Consider the following 24282-nt stretch of genomic DNA (forward strand, 5'->3'; position numbering starts at 1 on the left):
AAAAAAAAGTCTGAAACTAAAAAGTGCACAGAATTATTCCATCACACAGTGTTCTGAAAGTGCATTGTCCTCTATTCTGCACTTTAGATGAATGAGTGGCTTAGGTGCCACTGGTGGTAGCACTGTATCGATACTTTTGAAAACGAGTATTGTATCCGGATACAACGTTTCAGTATCGATACTTTTTTGAGTATCGATACTTTTGACCCTAGTGGATGTCCATTTCTACCACTGATGTCAATAATACCTTAATTCTAACCTGAAAATGCGAAGGAATTTAAATTTACAGGGATACAATCCAACATTAATTATACGCTAATTGTCAATCTGCCTAACATTTGTTTTCTAGAAGAATTTTTTATAGTTTAATACTTGCTTTTAGTCCAATGAAATTTGATTATTTTCAGATTTTTTATTTTTAAGGGTTAGGGTTAGGTTTCTCCAAGTATTTATTTTTGGATTACTATATTATATTTGAATGTTTATCATGTCTCATCACTGTCAGAAGATGAACGCTGGTTTGAGATTAAAGACCCTGTATGAAAAACATTCAATGACTAAAAGCAGCTCAGCCAGCAAAGCAAACTGAGTGAAAAAAGGAAAACAATGCACCATAAAGCTGAACACTTCAAAGCGAAACAGAATTGCAGCTCAGAATGAAGTTATGTCTTTATTTCATTTTCAAACCAATAGTCTTCCACCCGCCTTTATGTCTGGCAGCAGATTTTTTTGAGGTAGAACCAGAATTTTTTATCAGGCCATAGCTCAGCTTTGTTATCCTATCAAGGCAATAAAGAACAATTCAAGCTTTGTGAATAAGGTTCCAGCAGAGGCTACCACTACGACGGTAGTAACAGATGAGACATTAGGGACTTCTACAAGGGACATTTCATCCCAGCTTTGTGGTTCTTAACCTCCACCAATTTGTGTGATAGAAATAAAAATTGCCTGGTTTCTAAGCAACAAAGTGCAATGTAAAAAAAACAATTTTAAAACCAACTGGGCTGGCTGACACAATTAGCTTTGAACATTACCACCAATATCAGTTTATCATCAATAATTAATAACAAGCAAGAATATGTAAAAGGGCCCGAAACAATATTGATCAGAGACCACACGATTGGTCAGTTCTTTGGGGACGCAGGAACAAGACTCTGTGAGGAGTAATTACACTCATAAACCTTATTGCAATTTAAAGTTTACAGCATGAGTGATCCATCAAGCTTCGCTGGTGAACACTGTAGTGTGTAATGAAGTATACTACATTTAAATATGTCCATTATTTATGAGGGGAAAAATTAAAACCTTGAACTTGAGACAAAGTGTGTCTATAGATACAAAATTAAACAGTTAATCGTTTAAATCTAGCTGCCCCCTTGTTTTCATTATGTAGGGTACTACTAGAGTGAGTTCATGCTTTCCACTGATTTTTTTTTTTTTGACATTCATTGTGTTCCCTTTAGTTAATTCACAGAGATCAAACACCAACCATTTTACACAATGTCTTTATTTTACTAAGCCTAAGCAACAGAATCAATAGAGAAACATATACCAAAGTAACGTGCTGTAAGGTTTCCCCTGCCAGCTGAGAAGAGGACTGAGGCACAGTTTGATTTCAACAACCTTTACCTTGAAATCGAAGCAAATGGGCTAAGGTCACAGCAAACACTAAGTACTGTGAACCCTCCACTAATTCTAATTCTCAATGTTTGAAAGTAAGCCTGACCAATAGCATTTAATCTTAGAAGACACTCTGATTTTCTTTGTGTCCTGAGGACCGCACATGCCCAAAGGCAGCAGCAGAAATGCATCAGGCAGCATTGTCCTGCAGGGACAGTTGGGCATTCTACTGATAGTACACAAAGGAGGGTGCATGATATCACCGTTTGCTATCCAAATTACCAACCTTTTACCAGAACTATTGTTCGAAACTCTTATTTTATTAAGATTGGAGTAGGTAGAGCAATTAATTCATGCCCTTATCAGTGGTTGGCCTAGTGGTTAAAGCAGGTTTGTCCTGGGAGAGTTGCAAGTTGCCTGGTCTAAAATCCTGCTCTTCAAATGCTTGAGAAAGACTCTCGGGCAAAAATGCTCTCAGACACCGAGCACTAGCACCCCACCACTCCCTTATGGCAGTATTTCACACAGACCACATTCAAGGGTAGATGGAGATGATGATTATTAATATCAACCCTCTCCCCCTAATATGATCACCCCCTAACAAACTAAACTTGAACATGAGAATATATATATACCGGTATTTTTTTATTATTATTATTATTTTAGTCCCACTCTTCTTCACCCCATACTAATCCAACTGACCCAGTGCAGCTTTATCTTAATGAGATCTCCTCAGTTAGGCCATTTACAGCCATGAAGAGCAAAGTTAGATAAGATAGAACAGAAAGCTGTGCAAGGCACTGCTGTGTGCTGCTCACAACTACGGAGAGGCAAAAACAACAGGGACATACAAATACATGCATGTGTCTGTTAGAAGGAACTCCCCACAATTTGTGGAAAACAAACTACATCTCTGTGACCAACTATCACCATTTCCAACTTGTTAGCATGGAACATCACCTTTGGTTGTCCTAGCAGTCACTTAAAGTTTCTAGATGACATCATCGCCAAATTAGCATATTTGGTAATGCTTTGATCCAACTACTTAGAGGAATGTCAACATCAGCAAGACAAAGTGATTAGAAACCCTAAATATATCCATCCATCCTTCCAACCATTGGCACATCAAAACATCCATCTATCCATCCCTCCATCCATCCATCCGCCCATCCATCCACCCAGACAACCCTCCAGCCGTCCATCCGTCTGTCCGCCCATCCCTGCATCCATCCATCTTCTCCCACTTAGCCATCAGGGTTACTCTACACATGTTTTGGTTTATATTAGGCCAAACTACATAAACCCATCTTGCCATATTATCAAGTTCATATTAAAGAGACTTAGGAGAGGCACATGTAGTGGATGAGCCTGTGTATGCATGATTTAAATGCAGGGAGGGATTTAGTGTTAACAGCTTGGCAAAAAAGTCACCAAAGTCTCCAACAACACAGAATAAATGTGCAAAATTTTTGAAAATTGCTTATTTGAAAAATGTCAATAGAGGGATCTGAGAAGTGCCAAAATATCGAGACCAAGTCCCTTAGTTGGCAACGGTGGGAACTATCATGCAGTTTCCTTTCCTTCCAAGCTACCAGGGCAGGAATTTGGCCAACCTCCAATGCTGCTACATAAGCTCCTAGGCCAAAAGTTGTCATCCAGGCTGCATGTAGACATCATTATGAGAGGGGTGAAGTGTGTGAAAAAAGGGGAAGGTGGTTGCCAAGATAACATTTTTCTCAAAGACTGTGTGTTCATAAATTACAGTTGACAAGCTGCTAGTATCGAGTCAGGAGAGGCGGCTGACTGGAGGTTTGCTGCCTGACTGGATAGTCCAAGCCATAACCAGCTATCAGTTTGTTACAGAGCTCACAGAGGTATATTTTCTGCTCCTACAAATATATTTGCCATTTAGTTCAATGATAATTTAAATTATAAGCAGCTAAAATATGTCATACGTTTTCTTTTATAATTTTAAATGGAAGGACATTTAAACTTACAGGCAGGCAAGGAAGACAGTGGAGATCTGAGTATTGGCAAACCAAGAAAATGTGTATTAGGTATTGTGCTTCAATTTTGTTATCAAACTTACTACTTCCTTGGAATAATATATGTTACCAGAGTGGTTTGTGTTGGAGTGGCACTAAGAGCCAGTAATAGTGATGTTCATAATATAATCAGTGCCATTTGCAAAAGTGGGTTCAGTCTTATTATATCTTATTTGGTGAAATCTCACCAGCAGGACATGTCTGTAGAGAAAGTAAGGTTAAAGAAAAAGTCAATGTATATGCATAAAGATGCATTGTACTTGTCTGTTTTTCATTTTCCTACCCCTGTCAAGAATCTCACCATGGAAAGTTTTGTCATCTGGATGATGTGCAACATACCGCTGTCAACACGTACTGCACCTTTACGTCAGTTGAACATCAAAATTTAATGGCTTCTCCCACCATCCGTGTTCTTCCGCCTATTTTCAAGGCTTCTTGAAATTCTACCTGGTGGTTTTTCTGTTGTTTTGTTGACAAACCGCTGTCAATACATACCTCAACCACATTCTTTGCTTCAGGCTAAGGAAATCTTATTACTATTTCATTAAAATGTATTGTGCATAGCTGAGGGAATCCAAATAATCATTCATCTGAAAAGGCTTTTATTAAAATAATGAGGTAAGAGAAAGGATTAGAAAGCGGTTTTCAAAAAAGTGGTTCAAAGAGACAGATTTAACTTGATTTACTTCGATTTTAATCTGAGCATCACAAAGAATCATTGATATCTTCTCCTATAAATGGTTTAAAAATAAGTCATCAATCAAGTCTTTTGCTCATGAAATTAAGTAGTGGCAAAATTACATTTGTGGCAAAGCTGTCTATGAAATAACACTATTCCAATAGTAGAACAAGTTTATCAAGAACACAGCCAAAAAGAATAAGGACGGAGAAGTTTTTGCTTTAAATTAACTGAAACCTTTTCAAATCTTTACAAGTTTAAAAAGGTAGTCAGCGGTAAATCTAAAAAGACACAAAGAAAATGTGACAATTTTGTGATACTTGGAGATTATTTACTAGCTATCTATCTCTGCAAAGTTATTAGAGTATGCATAAGGTAAGGTTCATCAATTCATCAATAAATCACCCAACAATAGAGAGTCCAAGTCTGATGGAAAGGATTTGATAAGGGTCTTAAAACGGAGAGATGCGGGAAGTAAACTTTAAAGACACAGCGGTGCTGCTTTTGTAAAATATGATAGGTCCATGTATTAAAACTGAAAGATACAATTATTACTTATGTAACTGAATGAAGCTGTACTTTTCACAAGGGTAAATCTCTATACTTTTTTGTAGCTTGTAGTTTTTGATTTTCAGTTCTAGGGGAATGGTGGCCTAGTGGTTGAGGAAATGCGCTTGGAATCCAGAGGTTCTGAGTTCAAGTCCCCCTCCCACAGACTGACACTCTGGGTCCCTAAGCAAAGACCCTCAACCTCATACTGCTCCCCGGGCAGTGACAATGACAATGACAATGACAGCCCACTTCTCCCCAAAGGGATGGGTTTAATGCAGAGAGTTAATTTCGTTGCTCTGTACTTGTGAAAGTGTAATGGGCGACAGTGGCGTTGGATGTAGGAGTTTGCCCTGAAATCGAAGGATTGACTGTTCAACCCCCGGCTCGGACTTTCAGTGTCGTCGTGTCCTTGGGCAAGACACTTCACCTGCATTGTCTACTGATGGCGGTCAGAGGGCCCGGTGGCGCCAGTGTACGGCAGCCCCGCTTCTGTCAGTGAGCCCCAGGGCAGCTGTGGCTACAATGTAGCTTGCCACCATCAGTGTGTGAGTGTGTGTGTGAATGGGTGAATGACTGAAAGTAGTGTAAAGCGCTATCGTCAAGTCTCCCGACTTGAAAAAGCGCTATATAAGTACAGGCCATTAATGACTATAAAAGCTTCCTAGTCTGACACTAGAGGTTGTAGGCTTATGTATGATACCAACTAATTTTAAAGGGAGGTCTTAACTTTTTAATCATATGATTGGTGAGAAATATCTACTCTCAAATGACTGTCAGAAATGGGGATAAAGAGAAAAAATCCTTACTGACACTAAAGGAAAGAAATGCAGCTGTGTTCTCAGTTTGCTTACCACCAGGTCAGGATCCTGCATGAGGCTTAGGATCACCTCATAGAGCAAAGGCCGAAGATCTGATTTAAATTTGACGGAGATCCATTGCCCTATTAGCCAGATGACTCGTCTTCGGATCAGCTTGTACCTGAAAGGGAGGGAAAGGCCGGCAATTAGTTCCGTCTCATTTGAAATGGTTTATTATAAAGAATTAGAGGTCAAATTTGAGCACGGATACAATTCAGAGAATATTACCATGATTTATCAAAGGGAAAATATTTTGTAAAAAAATAAAAATTGTTCTATTATTTAGAAAATAGAAGGCTGGTTATAATCTACGATAAACACTGCTGCATTCTTTTAATACAAAGAGTTCAAAATAGTTTCTCTGTTGAGCATCTTAAATATGTCAAATTTACACTGTGTACTTTTAAAAAAAATTTTTACTCTACTTAAATGTATACTTCCCATGAGACATACAGCCCAAAAGTTTTTATATATGATTTGTAAAACAGAGAATAGAATACAGTGAATATGTAAAAATAACATCAGAATGGTTAAAACAACAATAACAGCTCAACAGAAGAAGTCAGAGGAATGGTAAAAGCAGGGAACTCTAAGCAGAAGAAATAGAAAACCAGAAGGCTTTAAAAACCCATCTGGGCCTCATGGTGTGTGTTATGAATTAAATTGCTCTGCCCTGCATGTCTATCAGTGATGGGTTTGTTTGGTTTTTTTTCAACAGTTGTTTTGGGCGAGTGTCCCAGAGCATCTGCCCTTTAAAATTCTGAGGAAGAAGAAGAATCGTGTCAAGGGACAGTCTCGACAGAAACGGTGGAATAGAGACAGGAATGAGCTGAAAAATGGAAAGATAAAGGATAGGAGAGAACACACTTGTTGGTCTGTTGTCAAATATCCACTGGGAGACAAGAGAGACCAGCAACTAGGCAACTATCCAGAAGAGTCTTAACAACAGCATGAATCATCGTTCCAAAACAACAAGTGTGTTAGTGTATTACTGGTCTATGTCAGATAAGGTAAAACTTTTCTTTTTAATTTTTACAATTATCTCCCACATTAAGCCAAATTAAGGTTTGAACTACCTTCATTACCTTAACATGATAAGCTGATCCATAATCTCTCTACATCAAAACCATCGATATACACATATATCCAAATGTTGATATGGCAGCATGTCTCCTGTGCTAGGATGGAACTGGGCATTTTAGCTGAGCACATGATCCTGCATAAATTCCACTGCTAACAACTGAAGAGTAGCTATTCAGTCTGAAGGAATACATTTTATTTTGTGTAATGAAGGATTGCTGAAGAGTCTCTTCACATTAATATAGGGATGTTTTGGCCCTTATAAAATATGCATTCATAAAGATGTCTGATATCACAGTTAAGCTAAAGCAAGTCAATAACAAGAAGTTAAAATAAGTATGGTTATTTTTTTCCCATTATTAACGTAAAACAGAAATGCATTTCTCTAAATTGTATTAAACCAGCCTATTAACTTGTGTGTATGTATGTGTTTTCCAATTGAATTTGATTTTCTGGCAGAATTTTAGAAAATGTTAATAAAAAAATATACCTAAACTATACCTCTGGTGTTTTTTTAAAACTGCATTGCAGTGGTCTTTCCTCAGTTCTATCACATAGTTATATCAATTTATTGTTTGGTGAATTTCTTGAAGGTTGCTTACATGTTGATTTCTTATTTTAATTTCTGCAAAAGTAACTTGTGTTTTAAATAAAAGTTTGGTTGATTGATGAAACCAAAAGGAACACACAAATATAGATTATAGTGTAAATTGCCAAGGCAGCGCGGTTCACTCTAGTGAGCTTCATATTCCTCTTCTGCTTGTTTGGCTTCCAGATAGTTGAGTACAAGTAGCGCCACACATTGTGAGCTGTAGCTGCGTGCAACGATTGAAAAAAAATAACAAAAAATTGCACAGTGTATGCCCGGGTTAATGAAATTAAACTTGAGGTCTACAGTTTAAATTTAGCTTTCCAGACCGTTACTCAAAATCAGGGGAATTCAGAAATTCTAATTTTCACATCAGAAATGAATGCCCCGTTAACACTAGCGGTTACCCTTAAATGTATTTTATTTCGTTCATTCATTTTATATCATGATTTGTTCCCAATCAAAACGCTGTATTACTGTATTTCTTATTGTCTAGTACTGTGAAAAGTTGACAAAAAAAGGACTCAAGCTCAATGAAAAATAAAGGCCGTTATTTTGATCAGTTGGAAAAATGTAGTAAAATGTGAAGAATGAAATGTTTCAATTGGTATTCTGGGTAAATGCAAATCCACTGTCAGCCTACTGATAGCGCCTCCTGGCTGATAATTCTTGATGAAAGAAAAAAAACGAGGCAACTTTTTTGACGCAATGTTATGAGTCTCATAACCTTTAATCTACTCAGTTTTGGTAGCAGCCACTAAATGGAGAAACATGAGCTGTGCCTTCTGGACTGAAATCATTATTTAGTCACTGTGTCTTCTAAGCTCAAATGAGATTGCTGTGCCAGACTTTAAATGGATAACTCTAATGCTGCAAGTGAACAATAATTTGTGAAGGACGTAATACCTGATGCAGCTGAGGAGGCTGCAGTTGATAGTGCTTATTTTATCACACTCTGAATGGGAACAGGTGAATGGGAAGGCAGACAGGGGTTCCTGTCCATCAGTCACAGGTCTGATATGACTCACCCACACCATACCTGTCCTCCCACATTACTTCACAAAGCTGTCATATACCTCTGTTTATCAATCTCAGAAACACATGGGTAATCTGAACAAAATATGGACTAAACAGAAAGGGAAAAACTGTTTTTATATAACCCTTGCACCAGGTTTTTACTTCTATTGTCTATTTTACTTGTGTATAGTAGTTGGCAAGAAACCAACTTATCTGCATAAATCGAAACATTAAAATCATGATCTGAGTTGTTTTATACAACTAAAACAGATGAATACTTTTAATTAAAATGTAAGATTAAAAATGTGACTCATCTGATACATGGAAAATATCAAAACATTTCGCTCTAAAATGGTTTAAATTGAGTTTATTCTAAAGAACAACTGACAATTAAATATGTTGTTTACTTGGTTGTTATTTACCAGCTGAGAAAATTTAATTGGGGAGAAAAGGTACAATAGTGTAGCAGATGTGAGGTAAGATGTTTAAAAAAGGTTTTTCAACAGACCTGTCTGATTCATTTAAAAACCTATAGAAACTACTGCCTGGGTAATTGAATGGATTTAAAAAGGTCAGTGTGGTGTTTCCTTCTCACTTTCAATTTCATTTCCCCCACTGCAAACATACCAAAATATATTACTGTACTTTATGTTTGCAATATAACAGAAGACAATCAAGAGCCAATCCTCAGTGTCAATTTCTAGCTGTAATGAAAAGATGAAGAGAACCAATACAGACTAATTTCATAGTGTGCATTGGTTACCCAGGAGGGCAACAGTCTCAACCGCAAAAAGGTCAAGCCGCAAACGACAATGTCAAAATGCCAAAGTGTTTTTTTTTTTTCTCAATCTACTACTGTGACAGTAGAATGATGAAACACCCTCTCTTTATCCACAGTCTGTGAAGGTGACACAAGAAGCTCTTTCTTCCTGTAGAAATGTCCTTTTCAGTGATGGTAACAGCAACAACATACCGCCACATTTTGCCCGAAGCAATAGAATCAAAATACAAGCGTCAGTATTACTGTCCCACTTCCAGACTGTAGTCATTATTACTACTTTGAGAATTCACGCATTCGCCTAAGGGCAGAACACAAAACAGAATACCAACAAATTTTTGATTGATTTACTGTTTTTAATATTGCCTTAATTGTATCATATGACTGCTGTATATTTTGCTTACAGCTCTTTGGTCATGTTGATGTTTCTCTATGAATAAAGTTGATGTTGGGGAAGATATATTGCTCGTTAATTTGAAGGTGGAGCACTCGAGCAAAAGACCATTAGCCTCAGATATCCCCAACAATCTGATAGACTGGTTTGCAGATTTTCTATCACTGTAGAATGTATTGCAAGGTGTAAGATCTCATATTTTAGAGCGTTGCTGGTCAGTGACAGTTGTGTTGATTCTAAAAAGGTGCAACACTGTATGTAGGAGCTAGGGCACTGGTGGTAAAATTCCTTTTACAAAAAAATAAAAATCTATTGCAACCTGGCTCTTCTGGTGGCCCAAGTGTGTATGCTACAGTGACAAATATATAGAGGAGCTAAGCTGGGGAATATTTACTTCCACTAAAGAGGTTGTTTTTTTTCAGTGTGAGTGCCTTTCTGTCTGTCTCTGTGTGTGTACAGGATAACCTGAAAAGTTATAGATAGAATTTGATGACTTTTTCTTTTCCAAAGGTGTCCTTCATGCCAGAAGAACCATCAATTACATTTTGATGATGATCCAGATCATAATCTGGTTACAAATTGTTCTTAGATTCTTGGATTGTGAGATAGGGATATGTGGCAGATCAAGCAGTTCCCCACTAAACCAGACGGTGGCAGCAGTGATTATTGACAGCCTCAGCATCGAGCTCAAATTAAACGTTGGTTTGTTAGCCTGACCAATTAAAAACATATGAACTTTGTGTGTAAACTTATGCAAAGGAAAAATGTATTCAAATTTGTTAATGATCCATATCATGTGCAGGTTTCACCTATAGGTGTAAGTAACAATATGGGGCAAAATCTGCTGCCTTTTATGGAGTGCTTTTCTTCCTACCAATATTTTCATATTTCTCTGTGTATTTAAAATGAAACGAATAAGCAATAGTGTTCACATCGAAAGCATTTTGGTCATCAAAAATGCTAAAACACCAAAATTTGGATTCTGGATCAAACGCTGGTCTAGATTTTTTGACGTTTCGACGCTCTGGATGCTCTCCACTCTGGTCGTTGATCTGCTCTGTTCTGTAGATTCAAGCTAGAGAGCACCTTGGCTTTATTTACTTTGATGAGTTGGAAAAAGGTTTAAACACATTTTTAAGAGAGATCCACCTCCAAATTTCATCTGTGGAGTCCGTTAATCAGGATTACGATCCTACTAAAATATGCATTTCGGAGCGCCAGAACTCCAGCACACCACAGGGAAGCAGCACTGAAAGCTCTCTGCTGCCCTAACCCGCTGCCATTCGTAGGGGCTAGAAGTGAATATAAGAGTTCTTAAGGTTTGTGGTAAAAAAAAGCAAATACCAGTTCCAGTTGTTTTTTAACCTTTGGAATTTAACCCCTTTATGTTTGTTTATTTTTTATATGCAGATGCTTCAGAAACGATAACGGCATGCATTTGGTGTTCATCCTGGATCAGCTTTTCTGATTGGTTGACGCTCCTCAGCCACCAGAGGCAAAAGTTTCATTTTCTGAAATCCTGCGTTAAACACTCTGACGGTGGAACATTCGGATGCGTCGCTTTCAATGCTCAGACGTCCCACTGGACTTTGCAACGCCATCCCCTATAGACTTTCCATGTAAATCAGACTCCTTAATGCCCAAAATGCGTTCGATATGTACACACCACAAGGGTAAGAGGTGGATTAAATGCAAATCTATATGCAGGTTTTGCGATCTATTTGCAATCTATATGCAGGCCATTGAGTGGTTTTATATTTACATAAGGTTTTTTTTTTTTTTTTTTTTTTTTTTTTTTTTTACATCTGTAAGATATATTGGTGGAATAGTCAATGTCAGATAGTTAGTTTTAAAGCCAATATTGGCAAATAGTAAAATCATGCAGATGATACCTCGCCATTATTGCACTGCATTATTGACTAATAATTAAGGGTAAGAAGTATTCCTATAAATGCCAAAAGACTGATGTATATTGACTGTTAAAGAAAAAGTAAGTTCGATTTATCATTAGTTAGATTGAACATATACAAACCACAGCAAAATCGTACAATAAACACTAGCTAAATTTTGCAGTAGTTGAATTTGCTTATTATTAATTTTGTCTTTTGCAGTTTTTAATCAAATTTAAAATGTATCAATCTAGCTGCTCTGGTTGCCTTTCTGTATTAATCTAAAGGTGGTATTTTCCATCGTTCTCAACTACAGCAAAAACTGTACGCTGAAACCACAGGGTTTAAAAGCTCACAGCTTAGATATATATATCTTTATACTGTAAGATCATATACTCTGTTGTGATTTGACTGCTCACACTGTACTACCAAAAACCCCACATTAGAGAGATGGCGCTGATCAGACTCATTCATCCATAAGTAATGCCAGAGAAAAAGAAGAATTCCCTTGTTTGTGCATGCAAAAGGACGAAGCACGAAGTTCAACAGTAGGATTCTTTCACGATCACCTAACGAGGGCCAACTGAATTTCAAACGTTTGATTACCAGACATGACACCTGCTGCCCACCAACTGTATTGTTTTCGTAACAAGTAAGGGATGGCTTGCTTTGGTTTTCCGCACTATGAGTGACATTTTCAATGTTTTTATGTGACTGCAAATATTCCCCAACAGTCAAATGTATCTTTCTTATAAACAAAGGAAAAGTGCAGGATTCTTCTTTGGCTGACCAATAGTAATCTTGAGACAGGTGGGGGAGGGACAGGGCTGTTACGCTCTGTTCCAACGGCAAGAGAAAAATCCTGTTACTGAAGCACCCTCAGTGAAATTACAAGGAATTAAAAACACACAAAATGTATGTTGTAATTCATTTTTAGCCTTATACTATAGGGATTTAAAAAAATAGTGGTGAACCTTCATTCATTCCCCTCCGCATGCATGCATATGAGATACAAAATACTGGTTCGATAGTCTTGAAATATATGTGACCATTTGTATAACTGAATGTAGATCTTAATTGTTAGATTGTCTCAGACGTATGACATGTTGAACTGTAAGTTTCCCTGGGGCATGCCTAGCTACTGTCACGTAAATGGCCCTTAAACTCATGTTATGTTAGAATTTAAATGCTGTTTGCAAATTCGTGCAACCTTGAAAGTTTCCTTTAAATTAAAAATCTGTAAATATGCAAGAACCAGTTGTTGTGAGGAAACATAGAGGCAAATAGAAAAAGGCCTTTTTCTGTATTATTAGTAATACATCTGCATTATTCACTCATTTGCCAAAAAAGGAAGAACAATATGAACACAGAGCTATAAGAAAAAGTGAGGTTGTGAACTAGACTTGCTGTCCCATCTGTATGTAAACACAATCCAGTTTAAAATATATTAAGGATTATCTTGCATCTTCTCTGTATGGGACAGGAAAGCCCATTACTCATTTTCCAAAAAGCCATAAAATGACATTTTTACAAGGCAAGAGGCTAAATTTCAGAACCTTTGCAATTCCAGTGGCTTATAATAAATAAAGTGTTGATTTAGCAAGACCTACTATAGGTGGAGCAAACTTTAGAAAATATTATCTTCTTTATCAATGAGACAACAGCAAACTGATCCTGTTTTTTATATTTATTGATTGATGATAGGGATAGCTGAGGACTAGCAAGATCAATGAATCACACAAAATGTGCCATGAATTGATTCACAACTAGATGTGATGAGGGGAATAAAAATCAATAGGGCTTCAAGGATATCCTTGGCCAAGGAGACAGCATCTCACCTGTCATAGACAAAATGTGAGCCTAGGAGAAGTAAAACCCCAGAAGTCTACAATATGGATAGAAGTTTGGTTTCAACTGCTATGACATTGAAAATCAAAGGAGAAATATTTTAAGCTAAATATAAATTATACTGCTGCAGTTACCATTTTGATTTTAAGTGATGTGAATATGAAAAAGAATGTGAAGATGAGAACAAACATCCCCCAATGGGGCAAGATCAACAAACAGAAGAGCAGCTTGGATTGTTCTGCCAACAGCAACAAATGTTCACCAGACGAATGAAGCGGCCGAAAAAAGAAAAATCCTCCTTTGAATGTGTCTTCTGGTGGAGATAAAATAACTATTGTTATTCTGCTTCTCATAAGATTTCTCAAAGTTAGATAAATATTTCAGGCCAAAAAGCTGCTGGAGTTTATTAGCCATTACCAATATCACATTGCAAAAAGGAACTTAATACAAATAAATCACTTGCATGAAATATTCAGACTGGAGTGGATTGAAAAGCAAGATATATTGACCTGCCTGTAGGGGAAAACATAATGACTCCAATAACATCTCTCTGAACATATGAACCAGTGTGTGTCAAAAGCACATCCCAGCGGACAAAAAAAGCTATGAAAGAATATCTATTTTAACTAGTTTCCCCCTAATTTGTCCTTCTATTGAACATAACCATAAAACAAGAATAAACTGACTTCTGTTATTTCAGTAAAATCAAGCAGCAAAGCCAGTGAATGTTTTTTTTTTTGTTTGTTTGTTTGTTCTTAAAGTCTTGTTCTTCTGTGCATCACCTTCCTGTGAAACTCATACATTATAACCGAAACTGGATCTCCAGGAAAGGTACAGCTCTGGGTTATCAAATATACCACATCCAGGTGCACTGAATTTATAAAAAAAAGATGCTTGAGTTTCAACAGATTTATAAAGAAGTGCAACAGAATTTATAAAAAAAATGTCAAACTTAGCTCACTGACAAGTTGTTCTGCTTTCAGAAGACGCTGAGGGCACCATATGTGGTCCTCGAGGGCCTCTAGGTGCTTATATGTGACCTTTAATATAAACACTTAGTCAGCACTGAAGAAGATGCAATCAGGTCTGAATGCTAAAAGCCTTGAGCAGTTTGAAATGAAAGCAGCCTAAGCAACCTTCAGTTTTACCTAGTTATTACGCCACTCAGCTGCTACTCAGACTATGTATCTAGAGCATGATTTTAACCCCTAGAAGGTCAGTTAATCATAAAACACAAAATATCTATGAAGGGCAAAGCAGCATACAAAAGGGAAGGTGGCTAAAAAGTTCAGGGACATAAAAAGTCCAGATTTGATAAACATAAAATCTTGACAAATTCTAAGAAAATACCTTTAAATTGTCATTAGGAACTATTTTTAATGGTTTAATCTGGAGATGAACAAAAAGAAAGGGTGGTTACCTGTCACAATAAACTGTAAGACTGTCAGGGTAGCATTAACGATTTTTCCTGTAACTCAGAAAACGGCAAAGTTAATCATCAGGGGTTTTTTGCCATTTTTATGTAAATGCTGTATTAGAAAATGTTAATATAAAATTCGGTTGCAACCAAGACCAAAGGTGACCAAAAATGTCTGTACACAGCCATATTATTTGCTCCTTAATTTCTAAGGAATTTTGTCAAGTAAAAATAAAGCCATTCATGTTCAGATATCACTGAAATGTAGAATTTTGCCACTTTGAGATGTACAATTGTCGGTTATAATTGATCAGGGCATCTTTTTCACATTAAGAAATATACTTGTGCTATTGTTGCAAATAAGGCTTAATCGGAGCTTCCTCCTCCATCATGTCGAACTACACCTGGGCAAGGCACTTAACCCCAAGTTCCCAACAAATATGAGGGATGGGGCATAACTCTGTGCTCTATTGAGAGTGAAATCAGATGACACACTCATAAGTGCTCTAAATGCTGTGTGTGCGTGTATGTGTGTGACTAAAATGGCCACATAAATACAGCCAATTTGTTCAATGTATCCGATTTGCTGAAGCAGGTAATTTAATAGGGGGAAGGATTTCCTTTCAAAAAGTCATTTTGGGTTCGACTCTTCTGTAGACGGACGTACTGCTGGAGCCCTTCAGTCAACTGTCGAAAAAAGGTTCAAAATGAATTTCTAAATTCCCCTTTTCGTTGAAATGGAGATAAATACACCCCAAATATCCCCAAATATAAAATTCTAAACATATTTTGAATTTTTAGGAGCAAAAACATTCATAAAATGCATTATAATGCATATGAGAAGTTGAAATCATTCATCCAGTTAAACAGAAAAAATAAATCAGGCTTAGAGTTTAAAAGCTACTTTAAATTTTGCATTTTTGCCAATAAATACTAAATTGTATTAAGTGCAAGAACAGGGCCACTGATTCCTTAAACATGATAAATAAAGAAAATGTAATGTATTTCCTGTAGATTTAAGGAGTGCATAAAGAATAAATATTACTTTTCTCTCAGAGAGTAAAATAATACCTCTTCTTCTAATGCCTTTTACTTCAGATTAAAATAAAATAGATTATGCATTAACACACAGTATGTAAGAGAAATTGCTGAGTTTCTGATTGCTACAATCACAAGCCGAGGTTTTCATCCCTTTGAGATTGATGAAACATTGTTCTCCTGCAAAAAATTATGAAATAAAACAGTTCAAGATGAAAATTCATGACATTGTAAGTAGAAAAAAAATGCACACAGACAGCTTTAGAGAAAAACACAGCTCACTTCAGTAACATTAAAAATATCTCAGGTTAATATTCAAGGCTGTTCTCTTAGCTTGTTTGATAAATAATGCAAAGAAAAGCAGCGTTCTTTTCTTCTACATTGCTTTTAAACAGGATAAACATTTCAAAAAGATGTTGGTTCCAGCCATCATTTAAAAAGCTGGTTTAAATCCAAACTTATATTTTTCTTTAATCACCAATTAGAGTCTGTTTACTCTGGTTAATAGGCTTAAAAGGTTAAAGAGGTCAAAATTACATAAGACAGCTTTTTTTTTTTTTTTGGAACATATGCACTTTCATTTGCAACTCTCACAAAACTGCCAAAGGCTGGCTGTTCACAGCCAAGAGTTTAGTCCCATTTAATGTAAACTACTAATTACCAAAGTCCCAGAGATTTTAGCCCCATGGGTGCTTGCTTTGTGCATAAGTGTGGAGGAGATTTTGAAAAGAAAAGAGAGCATGTTAGGTTATTCAAGAAATTACTCAAAATAATAAATGTAAAAAGATGCCAAGCACCTACACTAAACATAAAATAATAACAAAAAAGCATTAAAGCTAGGAATGCTCTAAAGAGGAGGATATACAACATTGAACAGAGGTGGATAGGATATATCATATTAATATGACATACTATTAGATCAGTTTATTCTGAATTTAACAGATGGTTCTATAAAAACCAATATCTGATAAATATAAAGTTAATAGCCTGTGCAAAGCTATTACAAAAGAATGGGGCAGAGTGGATCCCCGACCAGGGAGTAAGAGAATATAAGAATCGTAATTGAAAAAATGACACATTCCTTATATCTAGCAGATACACGAAAGATAAGTGGGGGTGTCTGATCCAGTAGGCGGGCTACTGGAAAAAACCGAGAAGATAGAGCATGTTCCTGAACAAGCTTAGGAAAAAAATCCAATAAAACAATTTCCAACACATTTCTACACATCCCCGAAACACAAAGTATTCAAACATTCGAGTTACCTTGTAGAAAATAAGCATGCATTTAATGTTTTTATATTGAATCAATTCAATGACATTACAGTGCAAACGAACCCCTGGAGAGAACAAAGGATTATGGACACACATAAGTCAAGGGTTTGTTCACACCTGGACAGCGTGGGTGACATCAACGTGCCCGCTCTCTGACGTCAACACTAACCCGAGTGGACGAACTTCCGAGTGCTCTGGGCTTTTTGTGTTGTTTATTTCAGGCACAGGGGGTGAAGGACACTTCTCTGTTCTTTATTTCAAACACACCCTCATGACTTTTGCAGCTCCATCTCCCTCCCCTTTTTCACTCAAATGCATTAAAGCAGCTCACTCAGTCAGGAAGCATGCAGCTGATCACACGCACATCTTCAAATTTCAGCATGTTTTTGCTCTTTTTTTTTCTCTTTTTTTTTACTTAAAAACTTATAACCAGACTTTTTCTATCCTTTCATTTTCTATATTCTCTCAATGATACCATGAAAAGGTCCAGACAATGCCTAATTGTACTTGATGTTCTCCATAGTGCCTGTACCACGCTTCTCTCTGGGCAGTTATCTCCTCCCACATTTCAAAAACTGTTAGGTAAATTGGTCTCTCTAGATTGCTTTAGTTATAGTCTGTGTACGTCAGTCCATCCTGTGCGTCTCTGTGACCTATGACTTACTGGTGAACATGCTACACTCAGAAGGAGGCATGTTTATGGGATAACCAAAGAAAACTAAATGCAGGAAAAAATAATTGTGTCAAACTCTGCACAGTTATGTTACCAGGTTGTCTTTTTGTTTTGCCAAAACCAATTAGTTTTTATGCTTAAATTAAATGTATTAAGAGAGAATTTGGAAGTTAGGAAATTATTTATCAGGGCCTCCTGGAAATGAACAGAGGTGTGTAAACTTCTAAGAGCCAAAATTGGAGACCAATTTTTAATATTTTGTCATTTTTAATAAATGCTGGCCCCAAGCGGTCATTAATAAAATATTGGACAAAAGCTCATATTTAGCTTGTTACTTTGGAACTTTCTGAATGCTTTCAGCATGCTACTGGCTGCAGTCAGATGTTTTAAGAGGTTAATAGTTAATTAACCCTGCAATTGATGCTCAAATGGATCAAAGCGAGAAAAAATAATTTCATAACTTCAAATAATTAATAAGATGCTTTACTCTCCCTTTAACTCCATCAATATAAAGGAAGCAAAAAATTAAAAGAGAAATTCAAATCAAAAGCCAGACAAGAACAAAACAAGGAGTTAAAAAAATTTTAACAAAACTATGAGGGACAACACATGACCAAAGAGGAAAATAAATATGAAAATGTATAAATAAACCGAAGAGTCACCAAAAATTCGGCCACCGAATGTGGATTTATGGTTTTCAGCCAGTAGACATTTAAAACCGAAACAACACGGCTGAAACTTGTGATGGTGCAACAAAAAGCACACCCAGAAATAATGAATAAATAAATATAAATGTATGTATACACAAAATGGGACAATACATAAAAATGCGCAAATAAATGGAGAATTAAGAGAAGAAAAAAAAAAGAATTAGCCTTTTTTCAGTACCAAGTCATATTTACTTAATTATTCGCTTACTTATGCATTTATATGTGTGTTCATTTATACGGTTATATGTGTATTCATTTATTCATATGTGAAATTATTTATTTTCATGTCCATGTATATGATCACATGCATATGCATTTATTAATGTGTATTTAGCTATTTTCATGTTCATTTTTGTTTTGTCATTTCTCATGTCTCATAGAAAATAACCAAATTCTCCTTTTCAATACAAAAAAGTTAAACTAAAGCCAGACTTACTGATGTCTGCAAGTTATTTGCCTTGTGTGCAATGCAATAACTATCATGTTTTTTGACTTAAGTGTTAATTAAAAAAGGATTTCTTTTTTGTTTTTGAAATCAATAGACATCTATAGACATTACAACTATAGAAATACAAACATAGACATTTAGGAAAAATACCTGTGATGGCTGACTTGCAGCTCTCCAAGCAGCTGATTCTTGAACCACTGGTCAAAGTCCACATTGTCAAACAGTTCATATGCTGCCAACCCCACAGCATTGTAAACTGTAAAAAAAACCAAAAAAAAAAAAAACAAGAGAAAACTGCATCAGCCTGTGGCAGCAGATAGAGTAGTAGATGCTGGAAAAATAAATAAAAAATGAATTGGAAGGGAACAGCATTGTATCAAATGGGCTTCCATCTTGGTTGTCTTTATTAGCTGATGCAAAAGCAAAGGATTATGGGTATGCACCAGACATGTTACATGGATAACTCAAACAGATGCCTCCATATGTTCAAGCACACTACCCTTCTATTTATAGCCTGTAAAAGGATATAAAATGTCAAAATGCAACTGCAAAGCAAAGCATTACACCAATGTAGCATTAAGTGTTTCTGTCAATACAATAATTTCACTATAAAATTTGATCTATTTAAACAAAATTGGTAAAATGTTCGAAGGCAGATTCTCACATTTGCCTTTATTTTGAAATGTAGGTATTTGTTTTTCCCCACCTCTTTTTGTTACTGGGATAGGAACTAAAACTTTGATAAGAGTATAAAATACTTTAAAGCTGGCATTGGTCCCACCTGTCACGCAGCATCTGTGCTGCTACAGTGGTTAGAACTTGCTGCTAATTAAGCCGAAGCTCCCTGAACCTTCAGCTACTGGGACCCGTCTCCCTGATCGCTGAGTGTAGGCAGACCAACACCTCGGGGAAGAGTCCTGGTGGTTCCAAACCTCCAAATTTAACAATGAGGGAAGACATTGCACTCAGTGGGAACTTTAAAGGAGCAGATATGTCTCTGGATCTTTTCCGTGATTTGTGCCTCAAGACAATCACAGTTATGTCTATAAACGATTCCTTTGATTTCATGCTTGGTGTTTACACTCTGACGTGGATCATAAATTGTAGATAATTTAAAAGACTGGTCCTAATCATCTCCAATCAGCTGAATTTGTGCTGTGGAAACTCTTCAAGGATCATCAGTGGGGAAAAGTATGTACGTCAGCTTCATTTTGAGCTTCATTGTGAAGCCTGTCAATACCTACAAAACAAAACTTCTTGGTTTTCCATTTATGATTAAACTGAGGCAATGTTCAAGAATGGCTCTGGACAAAAGCATTCAGACAAATTTGTCTGGGTGTATATCCCAGACAACAAAAACCTAGAAAGATTTTTTTTCCTAATTCAACTGATAACCAAACAAGTTTTTATCTTCTGCTGGAAAGCCGAATTCTAGAATTGTTGTACTTTTTTATATTATCTAGCATGGCATGTGATACTTGTGTATTCCATCTAATCTTCCTTGTATCATGGCTAAATTTCCCCACTATCTGACAAATATATTTTAATTCATTCTATATCAGAATAAGTATAAAATACTAATAAATTGTTTAGTCACAAACATCTGTTCTCTAACCAATTACCATAAAACTATTGCAGCATTTTCAAAGTTTTAACCTACAGATTGAAAAAATTATTGGAATCAAAAAAACTTTAATTTTAGCTGGATTCCATTTTTTAATTTGTTGAAGTATAGATGATCAACCTTTTTTTTTTTCAGCTATATCTCACATTGCGTCTTGTTTTAATTTTTCCTTGCCCAGTTTAATATGCCCTAGGGATACAGTAAAATTAATTCTTGGACAATATTAGTTGGACATTATTTGATTTTATTTGATTCCCTTGCAAGAGCTGTATTAAAACATTTGCATTTATAGTGGTTCCAAAAAAGCATCTCAGGAGGCTAATGGTTTACTCCACTACACTTGCTCAGCTCTGATGAACAGTATTACAGGCGGTGAAAGGTAACACTGTCCATGCAGCCTGTAAAAATTACAAATTAAGGAGGTGATAAAAGTTCTCGGTGAATCGCTAAAATCAAAAATTTTAATTCTTTATATTTTTCAACATATAATAGAAAAGAGCAGACCTCTTGGACTACACCTCCTGCAGAGAGTAACACAGGTTTATAAAAAACAGATGAGGTTGCTTCTTGATTGAAGAAAAAAAGATACTTTATAGAGAATGGCAAAAAGTGAAGGAAGCTGTAGGAAAAACTTTTCAGCGTCATTTTTACACCCTTTTATGATTCTTGCAACACAAAGTTAGAATTATTCATGAAACTAGCTTACCTCCTTTTAATACCTAGCAGAAGATACAATCTGAAAACCAAACAAAGCAGTTACCCTCCTTTATTATTGGTTAATAATTAATCTCCTGGAAACAAATGCTTAATGAAAATAGCCTCTTGGCTAATTCTGATGCATTTGCAGCAATGCTAATTAATGTACACTGTCCCTGTCAAATAAATAAATAAATAATATAAAGTAAATGAAAAAGAGAGACCTATTCACACCACTTAACGATTTGTCACATAAAGCTACCAGCTTTGATGTATTAAGTTGGGATAAAATGCAATGGACCAACACGAAGTAGAGCAGAGTTGTGCTGTCAAAAGGAAAAATAGTGGATTCGACTTAAACATTTCTTTTTCTTAATGTTCAAATTAAAATATGAGATGTGTGGCTTTTCCTCATATATAACCACTTGCACTTTAATGGCTATAAAACAATGATGCTGCAATGAGTAAACAGACTTTATATTCCTTCTGATCAAACAAAGCTGATTTGTGACTGCCTCGGAGGTTTATTAGGGAACATCAGTTTAAAAAAAAAAACAAGCAGCTTAGAAACCAGAGTACTTTGATGTATAGTGAGGTTATAAACCTGTAATCAGGTTTAAAGACATGTCTCTTCATTATTTAGTCTGGTTCAGCTAATCCTAAATGCTCCTTGGTTCTCCCTGATGTTCTTTTACATCATAATCCTTGTTAAAAACAAATAAATTAACCATTATCCTCACTGGGTTCACACACAGCTCTCAATCCACCTCTATGGTACCACAGCTTCATCATCCCACAGGGTGTTTACATTTTTATCTACACTGTCAGGGCACCTCTGCAGTCTCTAAGAAGTATCTAGGTGACTGAGTCGCTTTAGGGCGCACCATCATTTGTGTGTGTGTGAAATAAATCTTAATGAGAGGCCATGCTCCTCTGCCAGAGAGGCATGCTTCCCAAAATGAGCTGGAGATAACAAAAAGTGAAGAAAAGATGCAATAAGGTAATACAGTAAGTAAGTCCATAGTGAAAAATTTGTGATTCAGTGCCCGTAAAAATATGCAATTATATTTGTTTACAAAAACAAATGTATAACAATTTATCACATTGAAGATAGTAATTATATTTTTAAAAGATGTGGATTAAATGTTATCAGTTTTTAAAGAACAGGATCAGGGAACTTTCGACCAACCTGCATCCTTCATTAGCAACTGAACAGGATCCTCCACATTGGTTGGACCTGCAGGGAAACAACAAACGCTGATGAAAAAAATTGCAACTTTTATTTTTACTCTACAATATCCAAACCAGTTTTATTTTTACTTTGCAAGTTCAGTTTTACATTATATCATAAAAAACAGTGTAGATATTTGCACAATGAAGCATCAAAACAATAGCCTTCAGTATGTTCAATAGAAACAATAAAGAAATTTAAAGTTCAGCATAGAGCTTACATAACAGTGAAAACTCCCTGCCCCTCATAAGATCTCCAAACAAGTGCCATCAATCTCCATAACACCGAAAAAGTTCAAGTTGCCCACAAAGAGTCAATATCTTGTGTGGCTACCATTATTTTTCAACACTATCTTAATTTATTTCTGCTTTTCCACAACTACATTTTATTGAGGGGTATGACTTTAATGCAAACATTACATGATTTTCTATTTACATTACCTGGTAGAACATCATTGAGACTCATCAGAAAATAATCCATGCAGTCTGCATATTGTTTATACTTACCAATGCTTTATTAAGCTGTACAGGTCTAAACATATGTCTGTTTTGCATGTAATTTATTCAGATGCTAACATTAACTCGAGTTAAATGTGATAAAAGGGGGGGGGGGAATCTCTGATGGATGGCTGTCAATTAACACACACTTGCACAGAGATAATCACTTAGTCAGAACTTGCCAACAGCTGGAGCTGAAACCACTAAAATATGCAGCAGAGACAAACAGCAACACATTACTAAAAGTCAGAGCCTTCCAATCAGAATATAAGATGGAGGTAAACGGCTACAAAATGTGTTTCTGTGACGTCGAATGCATAGACTGGCAATGGCAGTCCCAAGATTTCTAAAACAAAAGATTTAGCTTGCAATACAAGTTAGCAGAAAAAGATGAATAAGATAAGTTGATTAAACTTTGCACTGACCCTGCAGATTTTGAACCATATCCAGGAGAACTGGTGTCAGGGTCTGACTGTAGTTGTGGAAGATGTCCAGGAACAACACCTCTGTGCAAGGCTAATAAAAGAAAAAGAAGCAGAAACAGGAGAAGTTAATGAGCTGTCATTATACCTTGATTCAACACCACACCCTGTGAACCCATATCCCAGTAACCATGTTTCTATTAAAAGCATAAATTCAACATTATGGTCAGAAATGGAGTCATGATTTTCCTGACAAAGATCCCTCAAACTTCACTCTGAATTATTTTGCTATCATATCTATGCTAAAATTAGGGCTGGATGATCTGGGCAACACTTCTAGGTTCATTTGTTCCCCACAGGAAGGAGAAAACCCATAAAGATATTTTGCTTCAGTCCACACATTGCCATTTCTTTTCATTTACAGGTTTGTTTGAAACATATGGATATATAATATGGACACTCTAGCCTCCTTAAAACAGAACAACAAACACACTTTTCTATGCAGTATTTTGCCTGAAAAAACAGCATCTTATAAACAATATTAATAAAAATAATGTATGTGTAAAATTTACTAAATATATTATAAATAACAAATAAGTGCTAAAAACGCTTTATAAGAGTTGATAAGAGTAGCACCATCAGAAATCCAGAAGTAAGCTGTGGTCATGTTGCCCGACTTCCCGACTCAGATTTCCAGCTTTTTGGATTGTTTCATTTGAAATTATCAACTCAGAGGAAAAATCAGACTTTTAAATTGAAATGACCCATATATGTGCACCATAGAAAACCCAAACCAGATGTTAGCACAACAGATGAAACAATGATACAAGCGATGGCTGGTATTACTTTGGATTACAAAATTATACATGTTTAGAAGTGCTTTATAAATGAGTGAAATTCATTACT

The 24282-nt window shown here is 36.1% G+C and overlaps 1 protein-coding gene across 1 annotated transcript in view; it reads right to left on the reverse strand.

Moving 5' to 3' along the window:
• Positions 1-24282, reverse strand: part of ipo11 (importin 11) — a 179039-nt gene that overhangs the window by 96055 nt on the left and 58702 nt on the right. Inside the window, exons 13-16 of the mRNA XM_015396107.1 lie at positions 23380-23470; positions 22416-22463; positions 19057-19162; positions 5748-5874 (exon numbers count right to left, since the gene is read on the reverse strand). Of these exons, the coding sequence (XP_015251593.1) occupies positions 5748-5874; positions 19057-19162; positions 22416-22463; positions 23380-23470 (372 nt within the window). The remainder of the gene's footprint in view (positions 1-5747; positions 5875-19056; positions 19163-22415; positions 22464-23379; positions 23471-24282) is intronic.

This window comes from Cyprinodon variegatus, unplaced genomic scaffold (genome assembly GCF_000732505.1).
Source record: "Cyprinodon variegatus isolate N-32 unplaced genomic scaffold, C_variegatus-1.0 Scaffold26, whole genome shotgun sequence".
Lineage (NCBI taxonomy): Eukaryota > Metazoa > Chordata > Actinopteri > Cyprinodontiformes > Cyprinodontidae > Cyprinodon > Cyprinodon variegatus.